This window comes from Phasianus colchicus, chromosome 17, assembly GCF_987193195.1.
Source record: "Phasianus colchicus chromosome 17, bPhaCol1.hap1.1, whole genome shotgun sequence".
NCBI lineage: Eukaryota > Metazoa > Chordata > Aves > Galliformes > Phasianidae > Phasianus > Phasianus colchicus.
The window spans coordinates 10,673,759-10,700,814 of record NC_143452.1 but is presented as its reverse complement, the minus strand read 5'-3'; the positions used below and the strand labels follow the sequence as shown (position 1 = coordinate 10,700,814).

The 27,056-nt window shown below is 54.9% G+C and overlaps 3 protein-coding genes and 1 long non-coding RNA gene across 7 annotated transcripts in view; 3 read left to right on the top strand and 1 right to left on the bottom strand.

Moving 5' to 3' along the window:
* The window catches only part of CTNNBL1 (catenin beta like 1), a 39,462-nt gene extending 38,151 nt beyond the window's left edge, over nucleotides 1-1,311 (top strand). For both annotated transcript variants that reach the window (XM_090151935.1, XM_090151934.1), the window contains one exon: nucleotides 1,057-1,311. In XM_090151935.1, coding sequence (XP_090008061.1) covers nucleotides 1,057-1,145 — 89 coding nt within the window. In that variant the 3' untranslated portion in view covers nucleotides 1,146-1,311. The remainder of the gene's footprint in view (nucleotides 1-1,056) is intronic.
* Nucleotides 1,312-6,298: 4,987 nt separating this feature from the next.
* Nucleotides 6,299-13,769, top strand: VSTM2L (V-set and transmembrane domain containing 2 like). Of its 2 annotated transcripts, none has more exons than XM_031588394.2 (4): nucleotides 6,299-6,484; nucleotides 11,441-11,610; nucleotides 11,960-12,010; nucleotides 13,033-13,769. In XM_031588394.2, exons 1-4 carry the CDS (start codon nucleotides 6,376-6,378, stop codon nucleotides 13,303-13,305), a joined length of 603 nt encoding a protein of 200 aa, XP_031444254.1. In that variant the 5' UTR covers nucleotides 6,299-6,375; the 3' UTR covers nucleotides 13,306-13,769. The 2 variants fall into 2 exon arrangements, with proteins under 2 accessions (XP_031444254.1, XP_031444245.1); XM_031588385.2 differs by having other exon boundaries at nucleotides 6,302-6,484; nucleotides 11,957-12,010.
* A 1,473-nt stretch (nucleotides 13,770-15,242) lies between these two features.
* Nucleotides 15,243-26,991, bottom strand: TTI1 (TELO2 interacting protein 1). The gene is made up of 7 exons (XM_031588281.2): nucleotides 24,465-26,991; nucleotides 23,839-24,027; nucleotides 22,906-23,054; nucleotides 21,915-22,055; nucleotides 20,736-20,940; nucleotides 19,937-20,024; nucleotides 15,243-16,536 (listed from the first exon to the last, which is right to left on the bottom strand). Exons 1-7 carry the CDS (start codon nucleotides 26,764-26,766, stop codon nucleotides 16,314-16,316), a joined length of 3,297 nt encoding a protein of 1,098 aa, XP_031444141.2. The 5' UTR covers nucleotides 26,767-26,991; the 3' UTR covers nucleotides 15,243-16,313.
* Nucleotides 18,220-23,832, top strand: LOC149915630 (uncharacterized). Of its 2 annotated transcripts, XR_016472041.1 has the most exons (4): nucleotides 18,220-19,066; nucleotides 19,595-19,716; nucleotides 21,072-21,220; nucleotides 23,668-23,832. It is a non-coding gene; the product is annotated as an uncharacterized LOC149915630 (long non-coding RNA). The 2 variants fall into 2 exon arrangements; XR_016472040.1 differs by lacking the exon at nucleotides 23,668-23,832 and having other exon boundaries at nucleotides 21,072-21,891.
* Nucleotides 26,992-27,056: the final 65 nt, after the last annotated feature.

Here is a 27,056-nt window from a genome sequence, read left to right as displayed (position 1 = left end):
TCCTTTCAGTGCTCTTATAATAAAGGCTTTGATAGAGCTCAGAGGCATGTAGCAGTGCTGAACGTATAAATATTAAAGCAAACTTTCTCCAGCAAGTTACCATTCAGATGCTGAATACGAGATGTTCTGTTTGTTTAGGAAGAAGGGAAAGAATGAGAGAAGGCGGAGGCTGGAAAACACCATCTAACCAGGCAGGCTGCACCTGATTCACTGAGATTTGTGCAGATCCCTGCTTTTTTACAGCTTCAAACCCGCTTTTCATTTTTTCTTTTTAAGCCATCTTTGAATGTGTAGGTTCTGGTGACAGAAAGGAGCAAGCTGGTGAGGAAATGAGAGCTAGGAGCTTTAGGTGGATGTCGGGAGAGAGCTGCAGGGGAATTCCTGTTGTACTGTGTTTGGCCATGTGGACTGGCAAAGCCTTGATCAGGATCTAGCTGAAGGCAAGGAGTTTGCTTTGTAGTTGAATCTTAATTGGTGTTTCCTTCCATAGGGTTAAAAACACTCATAGACTGGGGCGTTGATCTCCTTTGGACCTGTTTTACAGAACTCCTCCTTCACGTTGCTTGGAAAATGGACACACTAAACCTAAAGTTAGGGGAGTTTAACAAATGTGTAACAGCCTGACCTCCCTGGGGACTGCTGGTGGCAGAGGAGAGCAGATCTGTGCTGGGCTTCTTGGACTGAAAGCAGCCAGCTCTACAGCTCTGCATATCCACCAAGTGCTGGTGACTGCTCCTCCTGGGATGGTGCGATGGCCTCATGGCCTGGCACTGGGGAACACTGCTTGTCCAAGTGCTTCTGTTTGCTCATGCTGCTTAATGATGAGTGCATTGTGTTCCTCTTTAAGTCTCTTTGCTACAAAAGTTTTAATGAGGGTCGGCAGATGTTTGTTAGGCAAAGCTTTAACCCTTGGAGACGGGGAAAGAAAATCATTGGCGCTCCTTACATAAATTCCCATCCGGTTGTTTGCAGTGCACACAGATTCCATGGGAGAGGTTGGCCATCCTGCCTGGTATATCGCTCACAGCCCGTGTTTGTCTGCTTTCTCTCCTGCAGAGTATGCAGAGAACATCGGGGATGGGAAGAACCAGGAGTTCCGGGAGAGTGAGCAGAAGCGGATCGTGGACCTGCTGGAGAACTTCTGAGGCCTCAGGGCTGAGTTCTGTGGTTTCCAGGGCGATGCGGCGTCTGTCTCCCCTCCTTCTGCTGCTCTCTTCCAGCCTTGATTGCACGATAAAAGTGATGTTTCTGTGAAACTATTCTAAATGAGATGTTGGAGATATTAAAGATTAGTTTGCTTTTTTTTTTTTATTTCCTTGTTCATTATGTAAGGAGTCTACTGTGAGTGGGATTACAGCTGCTTACCTTGCTGTAGGGCAGCTTAGGACTTTTTTCCTTCAAGTCAGGCTGCTGTGATCAGAGCATGAAGGAACACAACCATATGCTTGTTAGAGGAAGGGTAAGGAGTGTGATACCCATCCAGGGTGCTGGGAGGTGTGAAATGGGGAAGCTGAGGGGCTGGATCTGTGTGCAGTTTGGCTGCTCCTCAGTGGGCTACCAGAGCACAGACCCAGAGCAGCAGCCCCTGGACCTCATCTGTATGTGCTCTATAGAAAGTCAGTGTTCTGAATCTGGAAGTGGGAGTCTGACTTCTTACAGCACCAGAAACTGAAAAGCCCCACCAGCACCAGGGGGAAGCTGGGGGAGGACCAAGTGATGTGGCTGATTGCAGACAGCAGACCACAGCTCGTTTTTGTGTTGCCCTTCTGCACTTGCAGTGTAAAACCAGATGTTGGCCTGCCAGGTCCCACCACTCCCCGAGCAGCAGCTCCCAGCTGGGATGAGAAGTGGCTGAGACTATTTTCCTGCATCTTTTTCTTCCTTCTGCTAAAGTTAATGACTGTCATCACAAAACATCGCTGCTCCAGCAAGCTGGGCCCTGCCTAATTTAGGGAGATTTGCATGCTGGCAGCATTCATTTTTTATCTCCAAGAAAAATGCATTGTCAGGGAAGCTTAAAGGCTGCCTTCAATCATGACTGTAGCAGGCACTGCTGGCCCGGGTGGCATCAAATGCTGTTATTCAGGGGATCAGCATGGAAATAGTGGCTTCAGCAGCCACGGGGAGCTGCAGAACACATTTTGGTGCCGAACTTGTTTGAATTCTTCATTTCTTTTTCATTCCTTGTTTTTGAAAATCATTTTCGTCCCTCACCCCTTCCTTTAAAAGGTTTTTTTTTTTTCCTTCTACCCTTTAGCTGTGTTTGGTTTTTGACTTTGCACAACTCCTGGAATTGCTTCCTCTCATGCAGTGTGTGCGTGGCTGAGCTGCTGTGTTCCCTGCTGGAAGGCACTCCGTGGTCCTTGTTGTTGTACCATCACAACTGAAAGGCAGAGGAGAAAGGAAAGGAAATGAGGCACTTCTGAAGCAGAACAGGAGGGACTTAACAAATGTGAACAACGTGGAAAAGTAGGGGACATACCTTGGGTGAAGAAAAGGTGGGGAGTTCTTGAAAATAGTAATAGAAGGTGCCTGAGTGCCAGATGAGGCTTTGGGGTTTGCTTTTGGTTTGGATCTAAGCACGCTGTGAGGTGCCATCCCTCTGTGTCTGCCCATGTCAGCCTGGCTCACAGGGCTGTGCAGGAGCATGGCTGCCTCTGCCCTCACTGCTCTGCTGGGGTTCTGCTTTCAGAAAGCTCATTTCCCTTCCCCTCGGTGTTTTCCATTCTAGATGCATTAGCTGAGTTACTTAATATGGAGGCTGGACTGAAAATAATTCCCTGCTCTAATGGCCGGGCTGCCAGCTCTCCAGCACTGCTGGAGGAAGTGAGGCTGCCGTGGTGCTCCTGCTTTGGAAGGCAGCATTTCTGTCATTGCTTTTTTTCCCCTTTTTGCCATTTGTTAACTCTTCAATCCGCCCCACCTGAGCCTCTTGGTCTCAGGGTGGTTCACAGAAGGATTCAGGCTTCTGCAGAACAGACAATAAATTATTCTCCCTATCTCCACAGTGTTTAAGAGGCACGGACCCCCTGCACACGCATAAGGATCTTCTGCTGGGCAGTCGCTATATACTGACTTCTTGCTCTGCCTGCTTGGAACCCCACTCATGTGCAAGGCCCTGTAAGGCAAAAGCCCCACACGTGGATTGCAGCCTCAGGCACGCAGGACTGGGGCTGGGTTGGCTCACAGCAGGGAAGCAGGCATGGGATGGAGGCAGCAGAGCGTGAGGGCAGAGAGCCCCATCTGCCCTGCACCTCTCGTTGGGCCGTGTTTTCTTGTCTCTGATTGTAAACAGATTTGACTAAAGAGGTAAATTAGAAGTTAATTAGAAAGAACATGATTGATGAGGCACTCTGTAAGTTTCCTACCGCCCCGTCCGTGCTCAGGAGGGAAGGAGAGGGGAGAGATTCTGCAGCATCACCTTCACCCCCCTGCCCTGCACAGCACTGTGGGTACCCAGCAGTGGCACAGAGCCCCAGCCCAGAGCCCACTGTTCCCCCCAGGGCTGCAGTGTCTGCCCTCAGCCCTGCTCCTCCCCCTGGGCTCCACGGTGGGCGAGCTGAGCACAAACCATGGCTGAGGAATCTTTCCTGACATCCAGGCAGAGAGACCCAGGAGACACTGAATTGAGGAGATGCTGTCAAAACTGGGCAGTGAACCTTCAGCAGCACAAATAAAAGTCACTTAAAGTATTTATTGTTAGCTTTTTGTATCTAAGATTAATGAAGTAAATAGTAAGGAGGGGGAAAGGGGTGTTTTATTTCTCCCTCCACGTTTAACACTTTGGTCCCTATAGCAGTGGTTTGGGAGCTCTGCAGCAATGATTGACACCTGTGACAGCGCTGCTCTGCGCTGGGAGCCCATGATGGCTCTGCAGAGGAGGAAGGAGTTAATGGGCTGGAAATGAGCGTGAATTGTTCTCTAAAGCAATAATTCTTTCCAAGTAATTTTCTTCTGCATTTGCTACCTGGGGTAACGCTGACCGGTGTGGGGCTCTCTGGGGGCTCCTCCTGGGGTGGGAACTACGGGATGAGGGCAGGGCTGTGTCCTGTGCCCCCCCATCTTCCCCCCAGCCTGCCTGCTGCCCTCGTGCCTTTAACACCTGCACTCCTCCAGCACGTGCCGTCTCTGCAGCTTATCGCCTGCCGGCTGATTTGTGGAGGAGAAGGTTGTAATTTGGGATGTTGGTGGCATTGTTTTCCTGCAGCGCACAAAGACCTTTGCAAATAATCTAATAATGCAGGGATGTCAAACTTCAGCAGCGGAAGGGAATCCTTTTATACAAGGATTGTCAAGTCTCCAAGCGAGCATCAGCGCCGCGCTCGCTATGGATGCTGAAGGCGTTTGTTCTGCCCATCAGTGAGATGAACAGCCCCATCTGCTCCCCCCAGCAGGCAGCCCTCAGTGGGGCCGTGCCCGTCCCCTGCTCTGCGTGGGGCTGAGGCACCGCTCCTCGTGCTGCTCTTCGCTCCAATCCGTGCACGATGTGGGGCAGTGCTCTCCCCTCAGTGCCTGCCTGGTGCTGCGGTGGTGGTGGATGGCACCCGGAGCCGGGGTGGGTGGTGGTGCTGTGCTGAGCAGAACCAATGGCATATGCAAAATGAAACAGCGAGCGGAAAGGCTGGCAGGAACGGAGATAAGAAACGCTTCATCCTCCAGAGCGAGGCCCTGGGCGTGCTCCTCTGAAGCAGGAGCCCTGCGCGGGTGCCGGCTGCGTTGGAGGCTCAGCGTGGCAGATAAGGGCTCTTTGTGCAGCATCCCCCCACCTCGCCAGCAGGCAGCTGCAGGCTCTGCTCCGGGCTGCAGTGTGAGCGGCCGTCCCCGGTGTGTGGGGCTCAGTGGGGCTGCACGGCAGCGATAGCAGGCAGCAGCTGCTCTGGCCCTGATCACTGATGAATTAAAATTGAGGAGGAAAATGAAACCTTCCACGTGTGCACGAGATACGAGGACGCGCGGCTCTTCCTCCCTCCGCACGGCCGCCTCGTTGTCAGCTCCTCATCCCGCTGCAGCTGCAGGAATCGGCTGGAACTGGGGCTTCATTTGGCTCTGCATACGGAGACATTCCCAGCTCCGGGAGAAATCGATGCTCTCCTTGCTTCCTCGGGGCGTGATTTAAGTGTGTGCGATGACAGGAGGGGAAGGGGAGCGCAGGGGGGTCAGTAGGTAGCCTTGGCTGTGCTGCAGGTGCCAGGACGGCTGCATCCTGCGATGGTTTGGTGCTGTATGGAGCTGCGGGGACAGCGCTGTGGCACGGGGGGGGCTGGCAGGGATTGAGGTGGGTCCCCCGGTGGGGTTGTGTGTGTGAACCCCCAGCACTGCACACCGAGCCCCCCATCCACGCAGCACCGCCGCCCCGGCCCATCCATCACCTCGCTCCCCCCACGTGTAACTCTAGAGGGAGTAATGAACTCGAGCAGAGATCAATGCTATCTGTTCTGCTCTTATGTGGGCTTTATTTTGACACGCGGAAAGCACCGCAGCGCACAGAACTTTTTTTTTTTACAACCGCTGCTTTATGGTGGTGGCTGAGCAGCTTCGGGGCTCTGCTGTGTCCCCCGGGCCCTCCGTGCAGGGCCAGGATGGGAAAATCGACCCTGGTGCTGCCCGAGGATCCCCGCGAGGGAGCGAGGAGTGTTTGTTTGTGTTTCCATTTTCAAGTCTAGTGTAAAGAATCTCTTTGCAGCCAGCACCTGTCATCTCGGTGCAGAGAACACCTGAATGATCTGATTGCCGCTGTTTATCGGGGACGAAATATCCTTCAGACGGCTCCGCTCTCCGCGTGCGGCTGTGCCCCCCCCCGCTTCCTTCCCCGAGCGGTGCGGGGCTGAGGCTGCGGGGCCGCCGCCTTCGGGCTCTTCGTGTTCTGAACGTTTCAGCACAGGAACACGAACGGCGCAGGCGGTGCCGGGCCGACCCGGAGCAGCCCCGCGGTGCGGGCTCTGCAGCGGGCGGAGGGGGGGGAGGTCCGGGTCCGGGGGTCGCCACGGTGATCCACGGGGGGACGGAGCCGGGCGGGCGGTTCGGGAGAGCGAACGGTGCCGGTGATCGCGACCCCTCCCGCTCCCGCCGGGCGCCGTCCCGGTGCCGGGGATCGCCGTGACCCCGCGGTTCCGCTCCGCGTTCGCTCAGCCCCGCCCCGCGCACTTTAAGAATGAACCGTGGGAAAAAAAACTTTGGGGGTGTGCGCGGGTCGGGATCCCTCCGCCGGGCGGGGGAGGCTCCGGGCTGAGCCGCTGCACCGCCTCGGCGAGCGGCGCCCTCCGCAAAGCGAGGGAAGAGCTCCGCAGCGCGGCGGCGCCGGGACCGCGGCGCAGCCCCGGGGACGCGGCTCGGCCCGGCGGCGCCGCCGCTCCCCCCCGGGACGGAGGCGGCACGATGGGCGCCCTGGGCCTGGCCGTGGGGATTTTCCATTACCTGGGGCTCTACCTGCAGCTCGGCGCCGCCTCCCGGCCCCCCCCGTGGGACGCCCCGGCGGAGGGCAGCGGTGAGCGAGGACATCGGGCGGGCGGCGGGCACCGGGGATGGGGACGGTTGCGGGGCGGGGGGTGGCCGGCGGGTGGGGCGCGCCCGGAGATCGGTCCCGGCGGTGCGGCTGCCCGGGGCGCGGCGGAGCGCGACCGAACGGCGGCGGCGGCGGAGACGGAGGGGTCCCGGGGGCCGCGGCGGGGCCGGGTTTCGGCAGCACGGAGCGCTCCGTCGCGGCGGCGGCTCCGCGGAACGAGGGCTGAGGATCGGGGCTGCGCTCCGCCGCTCCGTTCCCTCGGCCTCCGCCGCCGGGCGCGGTGCAGCCCCGTCTGCATCCCGCGCTCCGCCGCACGCCCCTCGCAGCGGGAGCGCCGTCTCCCCTCGAGGCTCCTTCCGTCCCCTCCCGTTATCCGTCCCCGCGGATCCGCCGGAGGAGCGCCCGGAGGACGGCGCCGGGATCTCCGTGGGATCGCGGCATCAGGGAAGCGGGCGCTGCCCCGCGCCGCGGGGGGCTCAGACCCGAACCGACCGCGGATGCTCGGGACCGTCGGGGGTCCCTCCCGGCCCCGGGAGCCGCTGGTGGGGCCGGAGCCGGCCCTGCAGGGGGGGAATCTATCCCCGCTCCGTGGGGTGAAGGCGAAGGGCTGCGGCCCGCGGGGTGGATGTGAGGTGGATGTCCCGCACCGCACCCCTCAGAAATTCAGCAATCGGTTAAAAAAAATGATGAAATGGTGTCCGCGAAGGAGAAGGGACCGAGGGGAGGGACGTGGAGCTGGGGAGCGCTCCTCGGAGCCCCGTTACGGCTTTGGGCTGCGAGCGGTTCCGCAGCGACTCCCTTAATCACAACAGAAACCTTTATTAACGGTACTGAAAAGCAGTGAGTAAGTGGGTCATGGATAATAAGCCATCCGTGTTCAGTAGGTGAATACCAATTCGAGGAGAGCCGTGTGCCGTATCAATCGCCGCTTGGCAGAAGGGAGGCGGATGGGTCCCCGCCATCGGGGGCTGCGATCGCTCCCTGCGGCCTCTCAGCTCCCCCTGAGCTCCGGGCACCACCCTGGAGGTGTCACCGCTTTGCTCAGCCCGGGCGCAGGCGGTGCGGGGAGGGGCTGAGCGAAGGCTCCGTGGCCCCAGCGCGGGCAGCACGGTGTGCCCGGTGGTGATTCCAGCCCCGAGCCGCTCGGTAAGCAGCGCGCGTTGCGAGCGGGAGAGCCCCGTCTCCTTCCCCGCATCATTTGCAAGCCGTAGCGGCTCCCATCAATAACCGCTGGCTGAATGGCTGAGGGCTGCGGGAGCGCTGGCCCGGCTCCCCGGGGTGCTGCCCCGCTCCTTTGTCTCACACGCCAATGATTATTCTATCAATTACTTTCATAAACACTTTGCATTGTGCCGGATTTTTTCGTGCTTCCTGGTGGGAATTCTCCATCCGATGTGTTTTTCCTGCTGCTGCTCGTGCAGTCATTCAGCGCAATTACTTCTGACACCTCTCCTCATCAAATGTCTGCGCGTTCCTTTCCCTTGAAGAAGGCTGGCAGGCGACGGCCAGGCACTGGGAATTACTACGTTAGGACGCCGACAGCTGATTTTAAGCAGAGCCAACAGTGCCCAGCAGTGGGGCTGCGGATGGGACCCCTCAGGGCCGGGGGCTTCGCTGCTGCCGGGGCTGTGCTGGGGACATCCAGCACCGCCTCTGTGTCAGCTGCTTTGGGATCAGTGCAGGACTGTGGATCCCATGTCCCATCCCTGCACACTTTTGCCTCGGCCCCACTGGCAGCTCCCCACTGCAGTGCTTGTGGTGAGGGACCCCCGCGTGGATCCCTGCTGTGCTGTGCTCTCCCCAGTGGGGAAATCGCCCCGTAACAGATAGATAGGTGCATCCTAGGAGTGCATGATGTGTGCAGGACGGGCTGCCAGATGCTGCCGGGGTCCCTCCGAGAGCCATAGGATCAGGCCTGTTTTAATATTTTTTGCCACTTCTACTATCAAATAACTGCTCCTCCTCGTTCCTTTTGGGAGCAAAGTGCCACGGCCAGAGCTCCAGCCCCACACGGCTGCTGTGGGAGCAGGGAGCTCCAGTGCTGGGTGGGAGTGGGGCTGCAATGGCAGAAATTCCCCCAGGTTCTGGGTTGGCTTGGCCTGAAGGCACTGTGAGCTCTGCAGGACGGCGGTGGCAGAGGTGCAGCAATGCTCCTGCAGCAGTGAAGCCCCGGTGCTGCAGGGCTGGGCCAGACACTGCCGTGCAGTGGGAATAAGTCTCAATTCATGGCTATGGCTGAGGCTGGGAGGCTTTGGGGTCTCTGGGTGGGTGCAGCGGTCACTGCATCGTGTTGGTTCCTTTCTGTGATCTCTTTCGGTGACCCAGGGGTCATGTTGCTGCTTGTAGAGTTGTTGAGAGGAGATTTGGTGGATGGGAGCAGGAGGGCGGTTTCACCCTGTGGTGTGGGGCAGCACCTGGTGCTGCTCGGGGACACCGCTGTGCTGCAGCCCTGCAGCTGTTTGTCCCATTGAGGTTGGGGTCGGTCATCACCGGGGTGCTGACACAGACCAGGTTTGGGCTGCAGTGGGACACAGCTGTGTGCCCTCCTGTGCTGCTCTTCCTGCGCTCTGCTGCGGGGCTGTGGAGGAGGGGGGGGGCAGCCAGGGGCAGGATGAGCAGAGCGTGTGGCCCTGCTGGCAATTAGTGCTCGGAGTGTCTTGACTCACCCAACCATAATAAACCGTGAATTATGACTTGGAGCTTTATGAAGAGAAAGAATCAGCCACACTTGATCGCTGCCCGAAACACAATAGCAGCGGTTGGTTGGGAGGGGGTGAGGGGGGCAGCAGCTCTCACAGCAGCCATGCATGCCCTGCGTTCCCCCCACCCCCTGTACCCCACACCCTGCTGCACCATTGGGGCCACTTCTCCCCCTCCGCAAACCCCTTTTCCCCCTCTCTTTGCCCTCTGTGCTTTACACTGGGGAGCAGATGTGGGGTGATGGTGCCTGGACCCCCCCACGTGGGGGCTCAGGAGGTGTCTGGTTTGTGCTGTGGGCTCTGCCTGCAGGCCCAGCCTGGCTCAGGGGCTGCAGAACAGAGCTGCAGCCCTCTGCCCCAAGTCTTCATCCGTCAGCCCCAGATCTCCGTCCCTGAGCCCCACACACTGCAGGGCTGGAGCAGGGCTGGGTTTACCCCCAGTGTTGGCAGTTCAGTGGTGCGATGGGGGCTGTGCTGATTCAGAGGGGTAAATAATTCACGAAGCGAGCTGGTGCACTAACACGGTAATTAATATGCTTTTGCAAATGTCCAATACATATTTAATCGCCCTTCGGTGCGTGTTTACACAAACAGCACCCGGCTGCATGCCTGCACAGCAGTGTCAGCCACAGCACTCCCAGCACTGAAGGTTTGGGGTCTGCAGCCCCACTGCCCCTGCACGGCCCTGAGCACCGGGATGTGCGCTGCTGTGAGCGCTGGGCTCAGGGTCTGTGGGCCCTGAGAGGGGCCCTGAGCTGCTTCCAGGCACTGGTGTGGCCATGGCCATGGGGCAGGGGGCTGTGGGGGCTGTGGGGGCTGTGGGGGCTGTGGGGACCGATCCTGCCCCACTGGGGGGGAGGCAGCAGCCGCTCTGTCTGCGGTTTATGAGCGCACGGAGTCGTCCCAGCAGGCGTTTTCAATTCCGTTTATCTGTGTTTCCCCATTGAGTTCATTTTATTTCCCCTGATTTTTGTTTCCTGGAAGATTTATCGATCCTGATTTGCTCAGTTTATGACAGGTAGCGGCCATAAAGCAGCAGAGCCGCGGGCCCTGCAGCCCCCCCTCCCTCCGTCTGCGAGGACGCGGTGCAATGTCAGGGACAGGGATGGGCTGAGGACTGGGGGGGCTGCCCCATTGCAACACCCTGTCGTGCCATAGCTCCAATGCAGGAGCCGTGCTTCGTGCAAGCTGCTTGTTGGCTGGGAAAGGGGACGGGGATGGGGTTGGGATGGGGATGGGGATGCACCTTGCACTGTGCCATTACAGCACAGCCCTGTGGGGTGATGGGAAGAGCAGCACCAAGGTGGCAGAACTGGGGCTGCTGTGGGGCTTTGCTCATGAAGGACCTTCCTGCTCCCACCCCACTGCTGGAAGTCGGAGTGTGGAGGGATGCACCTCTGCCACTGCCATGCAGGGATGGAGGGACCGCAGCTGCAGTGCTGAGCCCACACGGGGCACAGGCAGCTCCCACACTGCGTGCGTTCCTCCGTTCCCTGCTAAGATGGATTAAAGGAAGGCTATAAGTCTATAGGATTGCCATGCGTCCGGGGGGACGGAGCGATATTAGAGGCATTAACTTTTCTGTCACGCTGATAATAAGTCGTGTTCTGATGGGATCAGGCTCAGTAAGGAGCCCCGGGGCTGCACGATGCTCAGGGAGTTCTGTGTGGGCACCGTGGGACTGAATGGCCGCTGGAGCCACAGCAGCCCCTGGTGGGGACAGATCCTTCCTGGGCACGGGTGTGGAGCTGAGCTGGGGGTCTCAGCACTGCCACAACTCAAAGCAGTGCCTGTGGGGAGGGGGCACAGCACTGTGCCAGCCCTGGGTGCCCCATGCCCACACCTTGCTGTGGCTGCGCCGTCTCCCAATGACCCCCACAGTGAGACCGATATACAGAGGAACGATGATCTCTCCAGAGGAGATGAAAAGAATTCTAATTACATCTCCGAACAATATTTGTTTTGAGAGAGGAAAGCAAACCATATGGCATGTGGGAGACTGTTTGGGGGCCGCATTAAACAAGGATTTGTTTTTCATTTATGCTCTGATTTCAGCGGAGATGCCATCGCGCTGCGTTCGTTCATCAACCCTTTGGGTCCTGCACTGGGGCAGAGGGCTCGGGGGGTCCCAGAGGTGGGGGGGCACAGGGATGGGGATGCTTGGGGGAGGGGCTGTGGCACTGCCCCACTCTGGGCACGGCACATCCACGGTGCCCACAGCCCCGCTCTGCCCATACAGCGCTGTTCACGGAGACCCCGCACGATGTGACGGCGCAGGCGGGTGAGGACGTGGAGATGGCGTGCTCCTTCCGCGGCAGCGGCTCCCCGTCGTACTCCCTTGAGATCCAGTGGTGGTACGTCCGCACCCACAAGGACTGGACGGACAAACAGACGTGGGCTTCTGGCCAGGTAACGCTGCTGCCGGTGCTGGGGGGGACACGCACATCCCGTAGCCTTCCGTTCTTCCCTCTATTTCCATGTCTATGAGCCTTGGCACACGGCTGTCTCCATTTCCCTTTCTGTTTGCACAGAGATAAGGGCCCAATAAAAGGAGGGCGGCTCTCGGTATCTTAATGAGCCCTCATTACTGTGCGTTTGGCAGAGCTGTGCGGGCGCTGCCATGTGCTGAGGCCATGGGGGTCACTGCTGGCCCCGCTCTCATCCCGGCTCCTCACGGGGTGGGAATCGGCCGATGGGTTCCCCGTGCTCCAGCCCAACTAATGTCCTCCCTTCTCCCCCCATCCCTCTCTCCCAGCAGCTAAAAGCATCACAGCAGGAGGAGGCTGGGAAGGACGCAACAAAAATCAGTGTGAGTTTCAATCGTGGCTCTTATGAGGTCTCCTCTGCCTGGGGGCACCGCAGCCCCCAACCCCGGCACCCATTGCACAGAACACGGGGTGCTGCCCCACACGGGGGCTCTTTCTGTCCCCATCACCCCAACCTGAGCAGCGCAGAGCCCAGCAGTGCCACACTGGGTGCGATCCTCTGGGGAGAGCGGTCGGATTTCCTCCCCGGATTGGTGTTCCCAATCCAATTGTGTTCATGGGATCAGAATGAGGAGACACCAATTAGTTCAATTAAACACATGCTTCTGGCTGTGTGCTGCTGCCTGGCCCTGCTGCATCATCCCAGCAAAAGGGCAGAGTGTGTTGGGTGGCACGGAGCCCAACCTGCACCATGTGGGCACTGCTGTCCCTCCTCATCAGTGGGGATTAGCACATGTAAATTCCATTGCTGGTAATGAATGCCCCAGGGAGACAATATCCCCTTTGATCGATTTGCTGCATGGCTTCCTGAGGTCTGAGGCCCATTTGTCACTTTCCTCCTGATGGACCATGCAACACTCCCAGAATTAATGCCCGGAGCCCAGCGGGCATCCACAGCATCCCTCCCTCTGCTGGTGGAGCCCTGTGCCGCGGTGCTGGACCCCCCTCTGCTCCCATTCCATGGGGACTTCGTGACTCTTTGCCAGCAGCTCCGGCCTCATTTCCAAACACCACGAAGCCCTCAGCCAAAACACACGGCGGCGAGTAGAAAAACGGCCTGTGCCGTCCCGTGTGATTACAGGGAACGGAGCCGGGGGCCTCGGGGCGGGCCATAAATCTGATTTATTGACCCAACCCCACGGCAGCCGCGGCGCTGGCTGGTGAATAAGTCTTAAATTTCATTGGGTGATAAATACCGCGAGCGAATCAATTTGGTAGAAAAGCTAATTAGCGGCGTGGCCGAGCATCCGTCTCACCCGGCGCGTAACTCCGGGCTGCGGCGAGGGATGGAGCCGGGGGTTCAGAAGGGGCTGCGGGGGGGTCCTGACGCCGCGCTCCGCTGCAGGTGGTGAAGGTGGTCGGCAGCAACATCTCGCACAAACTGCGGCTGTCGCGGGTGAAGCCGGCGGATGAAGGCACGTACGAATGCCGCGTGATCGACGCCAGCGAGGGCTCGGCGCGGCAGCACAAGGTGAAGGCGTATCTGCGCGTGGAGGCGGGGCGCGGATCCGGGCATCCCCAGGACACGCAGCCACCCGGCCCGCATCTGCATCACCACCAGCACAAGGCCGGCAGGGAGCTCAGGAAGCGCGCGGCCGACGCCTCCTGCGTGCTGTAGGACTGCCGCCGCCCCACGGACTGACCTCGACGCTGGGGTCCCCCCCCCAAAGTCCCGGTTTGCCCCTCCCGGCTTCGCGCCCCTGGGAACCCCCCCCTCTCCTCGCTCCCCTTCGTGCTTTGCAGAACGGACCCCATCCGCACCCCCTGTAGGAGGCCCCGTTTAGTTGCTTTGTTCCCTTTCACCCCACTTTGCAGCCCATCTATCGTCCCAACAGCCATTTTAGGGACTGTATATACTGCCTTCTCCCCTGCTTGCCCCACAGCTGCCCCAGCGTGCCGAGGCCTGAGCCCAGTGCAGAAAGAATGGTGCAAAGTGCTGCCCCACTGCCCGCACCCTGGGACCCCACCATGGGGCACCGCCGCTGGGGAGGGGCTGCAGAGGGGGGAGGGCCTGGGACCCTATTGCCCTCACACCCCCCTCTCAGCCTGCACCACCTGCAGCTAATAAAGCTCCTTAACAAAGCCTGCAGGCGTCTCTGTCCTTGGAGGGGCAGGGGGGATAAAAGGGAGCACAGCACAGATGAGCCTTGCTGGGCTGCTGTGTGCTGTGGGGCTGGGAGCAGCAGGGGGGTTGGGGGTGGGCACAGTGAGAAGCAGGCGTTTGGTGGCTCTGCCCTGTGGTTTGGAGGAGCTCCTTCCTGCTGCTTGTTGGCGAAGCTCGGCTCTGCTGCTGTTTATTAAGCCATGAGCTCCATTTCCCTCTCGGTGTGCTGATATTAAGCGATTTGTCATGCGCTGGAGCAACAGAAGCCTGGTGTCAGCAGCACCGGGGGCACGCAGCTGGAGTTGGGGGCTTCACCACGGACAGGAGACGCAATCAGATCAAGTGAGCAGCACCGGAGCCCGTAAATACAGCCGTACTTTGTCGGGGCAGAAATGTGTGCAGCCCCAGCCATGGGGCTCTGCTGGAAGCTCTGCTCCACCATGAGCAGCAGTGGCTCTGCTCATCTCTGTGCGTCGTGCTTGGCTGCTCCCTGCCAGGGAATGCATCTCGGGGTGGGAGGGGAGGATCAGCCAGCGGGTAATAACCGTCTGCAGGAGGAGAGGGAAGAGCTGGGGCTGCGCTGAGGAGAGGAGCAGGCTGCAAATCACCTCAAACGGCGAGCAAACAAATGGCTGTTTGGCGTGGCAATTTGCAAAACCTAGAGGCAGGCTGTTAAAAATAACAGGTTTTATTGGAAGAGATTCATTTCGCCGAGTTGATGGGAAACGTTGGGAGCAGGGGATGGAGCGGGGAAAGAGGGGAGCGGTGGGGCTGCAGCGGGGCTGGAGGCTGCACCCGTGGGCACAGCACTGCCACCTGTATGCAGGCTCGCTCTGACCGTCCTGATTCAGAGAAAAGCTGCTCACTCCAGCTGCAATAAAGCCGGGGGGAGATCTGGGCCCTCAGAGCCCTGCAGGACCTGGGGATGGCAGTGCTGGCTCCCAGTGCTCTGCTGCAGGACAGGATGCAGCTGCTGCCCAGTCCCATGTGGTGACATGGCCTTGTGTGTGCTCTATGGTGTGCTCAGCCTCCAGACGGTGGGTAGCTGAGGAGCAGCACTGTGGGCTCTGGCACAGGTGGGTCTGGTGGCTGTGCCTGAACAGCAATCCTGAAAATTCTGCAGCAATTCCAGGAGGGCTTTGGAGACTGAAGGGAATGTTTCGCCCGCCCGCCTCTCCTGCCTTCCCTCATCGGGTGATCAGCTCTAAAGGTTCCCTGCACCAAATGCAGCCTGATGTTAAGCACTGCATGTACTTGGAAAGAAGCGTGAGGGCTAAAGCTGAGCTGCAGCCTCGACCTGTTGGTGAAAAGCCACTGAGCTGTGTTCCTCATGGACAAACAACCAGGAGCAAAGCCTAAGCGAAACCAAGGCGAGGAGAACCATCTCAATGGTCCCCACATTGCACTCCAGATGCTCACCCAGGATCCCCAGCAATAACACACAAAGCTGGTCCCATGTAACAAGCCATTTATTTCATTGCATTTTCTATTTCTGTGCTTGCTTCTGAAATGAGAGTCAAGATCTGCCCTTCCACGTTGCCAGCATCAAACTTTCACAAGGCTCTGTCTGTGAGCAGCCGGCTGCCAGAGGCCGTGTGGGGTGAGGCTGATGAGTCTGGGGATGGATGGAGCAGAGCCTGCAGGGTTCGGGGCAGCCCCAGGTGAGTGCAGCAGGACCTGCAGCCTTGCACCAAATGTCATCGCCTGGCCACATGCACACCCAGCAGCCTGATGCTTCTCCTTGGGGTGGGCATTAAGAATTGGAGAGATTTGAGAAATAGCCTGCAAGAAATGGCAGGCAATCTGGGAATAAGGGGGACTCTTAAATCACTTGCAAGTTGTAAATCAAGGCTGGCTGTTTATCTAAAGGATCCGCCGCGGCTCAACGGCGAGAATCAGGCAGCACAATTCATTTGGCCTGACTTAAATAACTGTAAGGGAAAAACCTCGCTAGTGCTAAGGGGAAAGCAGGGTGCTGTTGTTATTCTCAGTAATACTGGTGAGGCATTCACTGTAAATGCATATAACTCTTGTTCTTGATTTCAGTTAATATCAGAAGAGGATTTCTAATGCGCTGAGAGTGCCGCCTCTCCAGGAGGGTTAAGCATTCGTTTTCAGTTGGCAGTGATGTTCCAGGTGGGGACAGGACAGAACAGCTGTGAGGACTAGGGGTGCTGGTCTGGTGCTGCAGGGATGTCACCCGACAACTGAGCGCTGGGAAGTCACATCTGGAAAACAACTCTTTGTCCTGAAGATCTGGAAAGAGATGTGCTACGACCCCTAGATCTCCTCCAGCACAGTGTGCAAAGTACAAGTCCTTAGGAGCTGGAACAATGCCCCCACCTCACCTTCAAACACTGCTTAAAGAAAACCTTTCACCCACAGGGAAGGTGCCTCAGTCGGTACCCAAACAGGGCCGTGGTTTCCCCTGGAACGACTCTGGGCATTGCTGATGAGATTCTCCCAGGTGAGCACTGTATGCCTGTGGTTCTCCTCTCCTCTGCCAGCTGCTGTGAAGGTCCTCATGGAGGAGGTGCCCTTTGTGCCCCAGCACTCTCCTGTTGCTGCAGTTCCTCCAGCAGAAGCAGGATGTTGTCAGTGAACTCATCGCGCTGCCTCCCCATCCCACGCAGCTTCACAGGCTGCAGGCTGGTGTGGGGTGGCTCGTATGGGTGTGGACAGCACACCTCTGTCAGGAACAGCCAGGTGCTGTCAGGGTCCACACGCATTAAGTGGTGGAAAACGCTTCAGAAAGCAATGGGAAGAAAGGAGAGATGAGTAAGGAGAAAGGTTTTTGATTTACATTCAGTAGGGTCATTATAAGCAGCTCTGGAACACGTTGGCTCTGTCTGCAACCTACACAGCTCTCCAGGCTGGGCCACTAAGAGAGCTGAATGCTGTTCTGAGGATCTTTCTTCCAGTCTCTCCAACTCTGATTTCTTATTAACTGCCTCTACGTTTTCTCCCTTCTAACAGGGAAACAGTTTTCAGAAAGCAGAGTTCTTTCCTTTGCCTGGTGCTTGCTGGCTGTGCTGGTGGGAGCAAACTGCTGCTGACTGCAGGGAGCAGCAGGTCCCCTCTGTCTCCCTGGCTTATAGTGGGTGGCTGCACAGAAATCATCCCCGTTCCTTCTGCCTGGGATGGATCACACCGGGCAAGAAAGATGAATCACTGGGAAGTAAATGTGAGGATGGGGAATGCTGTTCTCCTGCCACTGACTTCCCCAGCACACGCACAGCTTTCACTCTTATGTTCACAGCAGAGAGCTCCTGGTCTCCAACCCCTCCCCAAAGGATCTGCTGCTCCCCATAGAACTCCACTGCCTCTCATGCCCACAATGGCCCATGGCATGGGATCATCTCCTGTAACCTGGAGTGCTGTGCAGCAGCTTAAAGAACAACTTGACTCTTACAATTCCAAACTCTTTGGGTAGTATCTAAGCAACCTGTTTCCATGGCGAAGAAACCTGGGGTTAATCCAGGTTTGTTTTCTGTTGTTGTTGGTTTTTTTTTCTTTTTAAGTTAAATATCATTTCATTGAATGTTGCCTCGTGCAGGTGGCTGTCTTAGTGGGTTTCAGCCCAGCTTGCAAATGACAGCTGTCAGTAAGAATCCAATAAGCTACACAGTCAAACCAAAGGATGTCTTTAATGCTGTGTAATCAAATATGGTTATCTAAAAAAGATCCCCAAATTGAACAAATTTATTCCAGTTGTGTTAGCCAACTGGTTCCTGTGGCACGGGGCAGTGAGGCTATGCTGGTGCCTGGGCTTCTCCCATGCTCAGAGCAAAGCCATGCCACAAATGGGCTGGCAGAAGAACCAGCCTGTCTGGCTTTTGCAGCTGTGCTGGGTATTAACTGGAGACAGGTCATTGCAGGCTTCAGTATGAGCAGGGAAATTATTTCTGTGCCTTGGAAAAAACATTCCTACCCAGAATGGTGACGGAAAGGTCAAATGGTAAACTTCACAGACTGTAAACATTTATTAAAAAGAAGTGTAAATTTCAAAACAGTCACTTCAAACTGAGAAAAAATGTAGAGCTATTTGTAAAGTGCTGACATAGGCCAGTGACAATTTCTTCATCTCTTTTTTTTTATTATTTTTTTTCCCTGCAGGTTTGATGTTTTGTTTTTCCTCAAGCTGAGGAACTTGGGGGTGATGCCACTTAGGAAGTTGATCAGATGCTCAAATTCATGTTTCAATTTACACCATTTTCCCTCCATCTCATTCTGGACCCCTCACAATGCAGCCCCTCAGCTGCAGAATGTTTGGTCACCTTCCTTGAAGGCATGTTGGCTCATTTTCAATCAAAGCAAAGCTGTGCCTATGTTCACTGCTTTTCCCAAACCTTGGTGTTTTAGTTTCTTAAAACAAGATTTGGGTAATATTTATCTCCTGGAATACCAATAGTCATAGTAAAGCCCTGCTTTCCCTGCCTCAGACACACTGAAGTTCTTTTTTTCCCAGCATCTATTTTTGCCTGTTGAGTTCTGCACAAAGCTGCATTTACCAAATTCACTTACTCCCACTGCTTCATCCAATAAAACTACAGGGTCCCATAAATGGGATTAAATGGCCTCCCTGGAGCACCATAACATTCCTGGAAGACGAAAATCTATTTATTTTTTTGGTGATGGCAGCACCTTGGCCCAAAATTGCTGCTCAGCACTTCAGTACAGAACCTTCACTTTAAAATCAGACTTAGACAATGAGGGGAGTTATTGCAGCTGGCTTTGGATGAGCTGACCTTCCTCCTGGCAGGTCACAACTCATGAGTTGTGCAAGAAACCAAAAAGGTGAGTGAAAACCAGTTAGCATAAATCAGCACAGCACGTGGGTTCCAGACATCCTTTTACCCTGTATGATTTTGGTAGTGATAAAGCTGAGTTATGTGATGTGTGTTGGCACTTGGGCTGCAGCTAAGATTAGTTCTGTTCTATCTGTTTTTAGAAGCATTTAAATTGCAGAATATTTCATGTAGCAGGCTGATAATTTGCCCTTGCCTAAATGCACATCATATGGCTAATTCAGTATTTCCCCCCCTCCATCCCTAGTGTGTGTGTGAGAAATTACACAGCTTTTCAGCCTGCTTTGTTAATGATTTAAGAGCTTAAGTTTCCAAACAGATAAATCCTGGTGTTCTGCTTTCCGTGCCAGCATTGCTTACACAGATGAACATTATATTGTATCAAGGATACGCAAGCCTACAGCAAAGAACCCCTTTGCAGAACAAATGCTGCTGAAGCCTGCTGCGATGCCATAAAAGCCACTAAGGTAAAAATAAACTGACTCTCACCAACTCCAGAATACAAACAAAGGTATGGCTCCAGCTTCTGAGAGCTCTGTCTGTCTCAGCTGCTGCCCAGCCACACAAAAGCTCTCACACACCCCTGGGAGGTCTGCACTCAGGTGAAAGGGAGCTGACAGCTTTTCCCTTTTTAACAGTCTGCCCTCTGAAATCTGCTGTGCCTGCTGAACCTGCTCACAGCTGGCTGCCTCTCCCATTAGGGGAGGGAAGGTGGGCCACACAAAGAGGGTGGCTCTTCCTCATCCTTCAGCAGAAACAGAGACATGTGGCTTTCTTATTCGTTTTCTATGTTCCGTAACTGGACACATTTTGTCTGCTGAAATGTCTGCCCTTGTTTCCAGGTGACAACATATGGCAGTAGTGATTTCTTATCCTGACAGCAGGAACATGTTGAGCAGGATTTTGAACAGCAACTAGCAAAGTGTGTCTGTCAACACTTCATAGGGCTAATGCATGTTCACCTAAACTGTTTGTGCTCTTTTAACCTCTCCCAGCCTTCACAGAGCAAGACTGGTGCCAAGACTGACAGCAACCTAAGCAACACCGGTCCACCTGGCTGAGCCTGGGGGGAACAGGCCTTTTTTCCTGCCTAGCTACGGGCTGGCAGGTGGAAGAGGTAAGCCATTTAGCTGGACACTACAGCAAAGCTGTTCTTCTGATAGGTAATCCACATAGGTAATTTATTTTGAATAACACCTGAGAAATTCTATGAGAGACTCTTTTCTACAAGATGTAGATGTGCTGGGAAAAGGAATGAGAAAGGAGCAAGAGGAAAGGGGTTACTGTGTTTCCCTCTCTCCCCAAATTACTTGTACACCAGATTTAAGAGACATTACCTCTGGGCAGCTTCTTGCAACTTCATGGGTTGCTTGGCACTGAGGTAAACCAGGCAAGCATCTGCCACTTTATTCAGGTCAGTCTCACCTGCAGAAATGGAACAGAAAAGAAGGGTAGGAGGTAACCTACTCAGCTGCTGCCACCTAATAGAACCTGCTCTAAATTGGCAGCAATGGGCTTCTGAGCCTTTGAACTGTCTGACCCAGAGCTCTTCTGACCTCTCCTCTTGAAAGTCTTGCTGTGGAGCTAGGAAAGCAATCAAGAGTATTGAGAGAGGAAAATAGCAACCAGCCAGCAAGCCTTCTCCCTCATCAAAGTCAGCTCCAGAAATTTAACCTAGAAGGATTTCAGAGAGTTTCGTTCCATAGAAGAATAATATGCTGCATATAAAGGGTCATCCAGAGAGATACCTCAAAATGGAACCAGTCAGCTTAGCCAGAAGTTTCATCTGGGTGCTGGTTTTCAGTTAAGAACAAAGCACGGCCCAACAGGTCTGACTGCAGCAACTCAAACATTCCACTTCATATACATTCATTCTAATGCACATTCTAAAGCACGCATAGACGAGTACTCAGATTCTGTGTGGTACTGGGAAAATCTCTGCTGGGGAGTAAAGAGTAACAAGACCCTCTAGAAAAGGAACATATTGAGGCCCAACAGGTAGAATGAATCTGGAGAAGATCTGGAGATCAGTCTGTGGGGCACCAGAAGAGTGGGAATCAAGTGCAGGCCCGGTCAGTCATGACAAAAGGATTACATCAGAGATATCATACAGTCCACACTTCTCCTGATACTCACCCATGTCCAGCTTCTCACACAGGGAACCCAGTCCCTGCAACACAGCGAGCTGTAACTTGAAGGCAAGCGTGTGGTTGTACACAGGCCCAGCTCTAGCACTTGCTGCAGCTTGGCTGAGGAGGGAGCTGGTCAGCTTAGGCAGGACATCTTTGGAGAATCTTTGCCTCAAAAAGTCCCCACACTTTTGTGCCAGGGTACACAGCACCTAGTGGAGAAACTTCAGTTACTGGAGGTTAAGTGCACCTACAGGTCTGTGAGTTGGCTGTTCAAGATTACTGCACTCAGCAGCACCAGCAGCTCTCTGGATAACACATTCTCTATTGATTATTTTTACAGTGGGAAGGAATGTGACCACACCTGCCACCACCTCCCATGTAAAGCAGAAGATAAACGTTTGACAGAGAGGCTGGGTGAGCTGCACCTTGCTGCTCAGTTTCACACTGTTAACTTCCTGGGACTGCTCTTCTCTCCTCAGCAAGGCAAAGGTAAGGGTGGTTTGTGAGGGCCTATTCAGAACTGCTAGAGGAGCCTCTGATGGAAGATGCTTTTCAAGAGTTAGTCCTGCATAGTGATCTTGCCCTTGTTTTAGAGCAGGCACATGTGATGTATGGCTACTCTGAAATTCTAGTGCATGGCTTCTTGAATTTGGGGAATCAAAACTTTCCTTTTATTCACACTGAAGGATTTGAAAATGAGTCTCATTCTGCAAGGCAGAGGAAGCCCAGTGAAACTCTGGAGCTGTCAACCTCAGGCAATGCGTTTTTTGTGCAACTTGTGATTCAGGAAGAGAATGCTGTCAGTTGGCATGGCCAGGAAATCTTTTAAAATGTTATTATGAGGCTAAGTCTGCATTTAACCTCTTCCCTGCCAATGTTTCAATTGCAAAACATTTCCCTCTCTTTAGTCTAAGACTTCCAAAGGGGGTTGCTTGCTTCCAGCAAGGGTAGGTTGCACTGTATAGTATCAAGATTTTATCTGTGGACATGCTGTGGTTAAGAGGGCTACAAACCTACCCAGTGCAGGGAGGTGATCCTGTTTTCTGAACCACATTTAAAAAAAAAAAAATCATAAAAATAATTCCATAAGCTCAGAGTTTCTCTCACTGGCCACAGTAGCTTCTGAGCTGCTTGCCTTCTAAGCACCAGCTTGAAGGCTGTTGGCAAAGATTCACTGTTGTACCTTGAAGGCTCTCAGCACTGCCAGAGGGTCATCACTAATCAGCCGAGTGACAAGAGCTGGCCAGACACGATGAGCCATGGGAAGCAGATGGTTTCCGTGAGGATGCAGCACAGTTACACAGAGCTCCAGCACGTCCAGAACCTGTGCACAAGGGATAGGAAACAGACTTTCAGAACATTGCAGCACCAGGCGTTCAGGTGGATGCCCAGTATCACAGCAGGGAGCAAGGACAAAGAAAGATTCTAACACAAAAGGGTATAGTTTCACCTCAGCATGAGCTGGGATAACTGAACACTGCACAGAGCATTGGCCTACTCTGAAATCAACAAGCAGCTCAGTGATGTAACTCGTGCAGGGCTACAAGGCCAGGCAGAAATAAGGACAAGATTTCTAGTCAGATCCTGCAGGCTAAGCTGTGCACTAGGACCCCAGTGTTCCTGTTGCACAGCAGCAGGAGCACCTCATAGGGCTGAGGCTGCTGTAGTAAGAATCTGGGTTATGCCTCACTGCTGCAGTTTTTTGTCTTGCTTTGCAATTTAAAAGGAGGACACCTTCAAAGGATTTTATAATTTAAAGAAAAAAAAAAAAGCCAGGCTTCTAGCTTTGCTTATCACAACCCCAGCAACTTCTGAAATGTTTGTTAGTCTGTGAAGTCTACAGTCTGAAATAGGAGGATGGGACAAAGATGCTTCTCCTTCCTCCACCAAAGGCTGAGGAGGCATGATGGCTTCACTACTGTGAGCACCAAGGAAATGTGTTTGTCACAAATCCACCCTTAAGATCACATACAGCCTGGCTGCCATTCCTAGCACAGAATACTTTCAGAAAACTCTCTCCCTTTTCTTGCTGACACTTGGAGGGCCTGTCCTGAATAAGCACGTTAGCACTAATCTTGAGAAAGCAGGAAGCCCCACGTGCATTGTGTACACATTGAGGAGGCTACCAGCCCCTCCATGGACACCTCCTGTCCCCTAAAACACTGTTCACTCACCTTCAGCCGCACACGGAGGTTCTTGTCAGACAGCAAATGGATGCATCTCTCCATCACATCTTTGGCCAGCTGAGCATGGCTTGGCAGTGGAGTTTCTCCTTCTGCATCAGAGTTGCTTAACTCAGGCTTAGCAAGGGGGGGGACCTTGTCTGGAGGACAAAACTGTTACTGAAACCATGAAAATGACTTGGAAATTCTGGGAGATCAGAAAGCCCACCCACAGCTACTCTGCAAATTCCCAAATGAGACCTTTGGCATTTCTGAGCATGTTTAGATATAGCCAAGTATATGGTTGAGCTCTGCGAGTTAAATGGCAGATTCAGATTGTGGGACTGAGGAAGTTTTGCTTTCTTTACTGGACAATGCAATTGGTCTGACATTTGCAGTCTCTCTTCACCACAGACTTCTTTATTTCCCATTGATTTTTATTAAAAATGAAAAGCTTGGATATTTAAAGATGAAGTATTTAAAGGTCAGGATTGCAGCATAGCCCAGTAAAGACTACAAAGTTCTCTACATGAATGTCTGCAGGGCCTTCCAAGGCCAGGTGGGAAAGAAGTAGCAGCATTATGAGACAGGAGAAAATGGTATAGGTGCTCCTGAGGGAGGGTGAGGAAGCTGAAACAGGATTCTGTCATGAGTCAGTGACAGGATTCTGAAAAGAGGTAAGTTTGGGTCCTGGACTCTGTTACAGTGGCTGTTTATGAGTGAGTGAGGAAATACAGGTTTTTTTTTTTTCTCTCCCCCAAAAACATAACAAAGCAAGAACACCAAGCAGCACCTCACATGAGCTACAATCAACTCAGAGCAAACCTGAAATTGTCATGAGCACATCAGTCTTTCAACCCCATCCAGAGACCCTCAACTGATGAAAGGAAGCCTCAGAAATCACTGTCTTTCTCTAAGCTGAAGATACTCAGCTCCAGTACTGACCTGCCTCCTCGTCACTCGAGTCAGAAAGGTTGCCCTCTGCAATCTGCTTCTGCTTGATGTAGTCGAGGAAGAATCGCTCCATTTCTTGACTTGTTGTCTCCTGCTGTATCTGGGACAAAGTCCCACTCTGCCCCTCTGCAGCCTGCCTCTGCTGGTGCTCCTTGCTGCAGGATGGCCCAAACCACTGGACTGCAAAAGAACTGGTGCATCACTAAGCATTCATAATTCCTTCCCACAAGACAACAAGCTATCACAGTTTCCTTGAGATGAATACGACTTTTAAGCATGGGACTGAAGTACGTAATCAGGCAGAAGCTGTCACATCACTGGGACCTCCTGGGACTGTCAAAACCCTGATGGACACAGCAATACACCCCATGTGCTTCTACAGAACATTTATGGGAGGAGTAAAACTACCCTTTTTGAACCACATCCCCATAACTCTGCAGGCCAGGAAGTGGTTGTTATTATTGCCCATAAGCAAAAAAATTGGTTATTATTGCCCATAAGCAAATGTTGCAGTACCTCAGCTGCTTGAAACTTCCCATGGCAATTCCAAATGTGAAAGCCAGGGACCCTTACTCACAGCAACACTGAATTATGAAAAGTAAACATCACTTAGATACCTAGAGCTGCCATTAAGGAGTGGAGGACACCGAGGAAGGTAGAAGCCTGGTCACTGTAAGACTGATCTAGTGCAGACAGGACATCTTGAATAACGTCTTCTACCAGTGGCAGCAAGCTGGCATCCGAGTGCCTCAGCATTGTGCTCAGGACCTGGGCAGCATGTGGCTGGTGTGCCACCTGACGCAAGTTCAGGGAAATCCCATTCACCAGATAGTCAGAATTCTCATTAATCAGACTCTGCACAGAGTCATAACCGCAGGCCTTGCATATGTCTACCAGCGTCCCCTGTGCTGTCTCACTGATGAGCAGAGTCTTGTCACCAGCCTTTTCCAACACTGGGTAGAGAGCTGAGAGCAGAAGCAAGCGGAACTCTCTCCCCAGGACAGCTGCAAAGCATCCGACCCCCTCCAGCTGGATGCAGAGCTGCCACACGTTGCTGTTCATGGTGCGAGTCGTTACGTGAGGGTCTGGGGATGGCAGAATGCTGCTGCATGCAGCTCCTGGGAGGGCAGCAAGTCCTGAGCGTGGCACAGTTTGCTTCTCATGGCTGATTTCCTCTGTGTTAATGCTAGTGACCAAATACCAGTTTGTCTGGTCTGTGTACTCCTCAAGAATGGATGTTACGGACCCTCTGAGATCATCCATGCTCAGTGAAACTTCCCTTTCCTGAAGGACATCCACCCCCATGCCAGCAGCTCCCGCAATCAGCTCATTGAGGACCATGGCAGCCTGCTTTCGGTACACGGCAGACTCGCTGTACAGCCCCATGAAATGATCCACAAGCAAATAGATGTTCCCATAATAGCCGAGAACACGACAAACTTGCTGAAGGAGCTGGAAAATTTTTTCCTCCGTGAAGAAGCGGAAGTATTTTCTTTGACTTCTGCCCTTCTGCACACCGTGCTGCATGGAGCCCGAGGGGTCGTACCCACCCACACAGCCCCAGTGTCTGTCTTCCACTATCTTCACATCCGTCACGTCCAGCTCCAGAACCTGCATCAGTGCTTTGGACAGGCGGTGAAGGTGGGATGCAGAGTTGAGGACAATGTTAATCTTGGGGCCCAGCAGCTTCAGGTAGCCAAGTAATAAGCTCAAAGTGGAAAACTTGCCTGCGTCATCCTGAGAGTTCATCAGGCGAGGAAGGGCTGTGGCGAGGGAATGGAGGTTCTCTGAGAGAACATCAGCGAGAGCCCTGTTCTGTGCTATCACCTGCTGCTCTGCAATGCCTTGCAGCACTTCGTTACACCTGCTTTGCACTTCGCTGTTCTCATCGTTAACCAGCCCCACCAGGGCCTTCAGAAGGTGGGTGAACGAGTCCACCAGCGACAGCCTGCAGTTGCTCAGCAAGTGATGGACCAGTTCCACCAGCTCCAGTCGCACTCTCCAGTGAGAGTGAACCGAAGAAATCTCGACGATTTTATGAAGGAGGAGGGAGAGTTTTTCTGAGGTACTTTTGCTCCATTCAGGCCCTCTGTGGACAATCAGTTCTGCTATCCTACTTTGTTCTACCGACGGCGTTTCTTTCGGCTTTTCTTTCTGCTTCGGGACTCTGGCTAGCTGCTCGTCAGCCATTACCAAGCCAACGACCTGATAAAACAGTCTGATGGCAGCAACGGTGATTCCATGCCCTTGTTTGACATCTCCAGCGATGATCCGAGACAGCGCCAGAGAAACGCCGGGCAGAAAGGAAGCGAACAGATCCCCGCATCGCTGCGCCCGCTCCTCGCGTAGCCACCGCTGCTCCCGGCACTCGCCCTGCAGCAGGAGGACCTGCAAGCACTCCAACGCGGACAGCCTCACTTGCTTCGCCCTCTCCCGCTCCGCCAGACCCAGGAGCAGAGACACCGCGAAGCCGAGGAGCGGGAGGCAGGAAGGCCGGTACAGAGCGGCCACGGCATCCCCGCGGGCAGAACGCAGCAGGGCGAGCAGCGCCCGCACGGCGGCCAGCTGCAGCTCCTCGGCCGGCGCCGGGGCCCCGCGCGGGGCGGGCAGGCAGGCGCACAGCTCGGACAGCAGCTCCTGCAGCAGCCGCGGGTCGGCGATGCGGGTGCCGAGCAGCACGGCGCGGAGACACCGCAGCACGCGCTGCACCACGCGCTCCCGCCTGGGCCCGGGCGCCTTGAGGGCGAAGCGCAGCGGGAACAGCACGTACTCCTGCAGCTCCTGAAGGGCCCCCGCGCCCACCGCCGCCAGCCGGGCCTCCAGCCGCGCCACGTTCTCCACCGTCTGGGCCTCGGTCAGCCGCACGCAGGCGGGGCGCAGCGCCCCGAAGGCCGCCTGCGGGGTGTCGAACGCGGCCATGGCGCGGCGCCCCTCGTACGGAGCCCGGGGCCGGGCGGCGGGGCGGCGCCTACCTGCTCCCGTAGCGAGGCCCTCGCGTGCGGGAAGTGACGGGGCGCTACGGGTCGTCGGCGCGACGAACGGCCCGAGGGAGGGGAGCGGGCGGAGCGCTGTCAGAAAAGTCGCGGTTGCTCGCACTGCGCGTGCGCGCGCTCTCGCAAAAAGGCGGCGCGCGTTCGCGGCGTCTTGGCGGGCTCCGTCGGCGGGCCGCGCATGCGCCGCACGCCGCCCTCCCGCCCCGCTCGGCAGTC

Excerpts from the sequence above, each read along its gene's own strand:
- VSTM2L (XM_031588385.2), top strand. The coding sequence starts at position 6,376 with ATGGGCGCCCTGGGCCTGGCCGTGGGGATTTTCCATTACCTGGGGCTC. Across the intron at positions 11,611-11,956 it reads AGACGTGGGCTTCTGGCCAG|CAGCTAAAAGCATCACAGCA; the intron begins GTAACGCTGCTG and ends CCTCTCTCCCAG. Across the intron at positions 12,011-13,032 it reads AGGACGCAACAAAAATCAGT|GTGGTGAAGGTGGTCGGCAG; the intron begins GTGAGTTTCAAT and ends GCTCCGCTGCAG.
- TTI1 (XM_031588281.2), bottom strand. The coding sequence starts at position 26,766 with ATGGCCGCGTTCGACACCCCGCAGGCGGCCTTCGGGGCGCTGCGCCCC. Across the intron at positions 24,028-24,464 it reads CTCCTTAATGGCAGCTCTAG|TCCAGTGGTTTGGGCCATCC; the intron begins GTATCTAAGTGA and ends GTTCTTTTGCAG. Across the intron at positions 22,056-22,905 it reads ACCTCCGTGTGCGGCTGAAG|GTTCTGGACGTGCTGGAGCT; the intron begins GTGAGTGAACAG and ends CCTTGTGCACAG.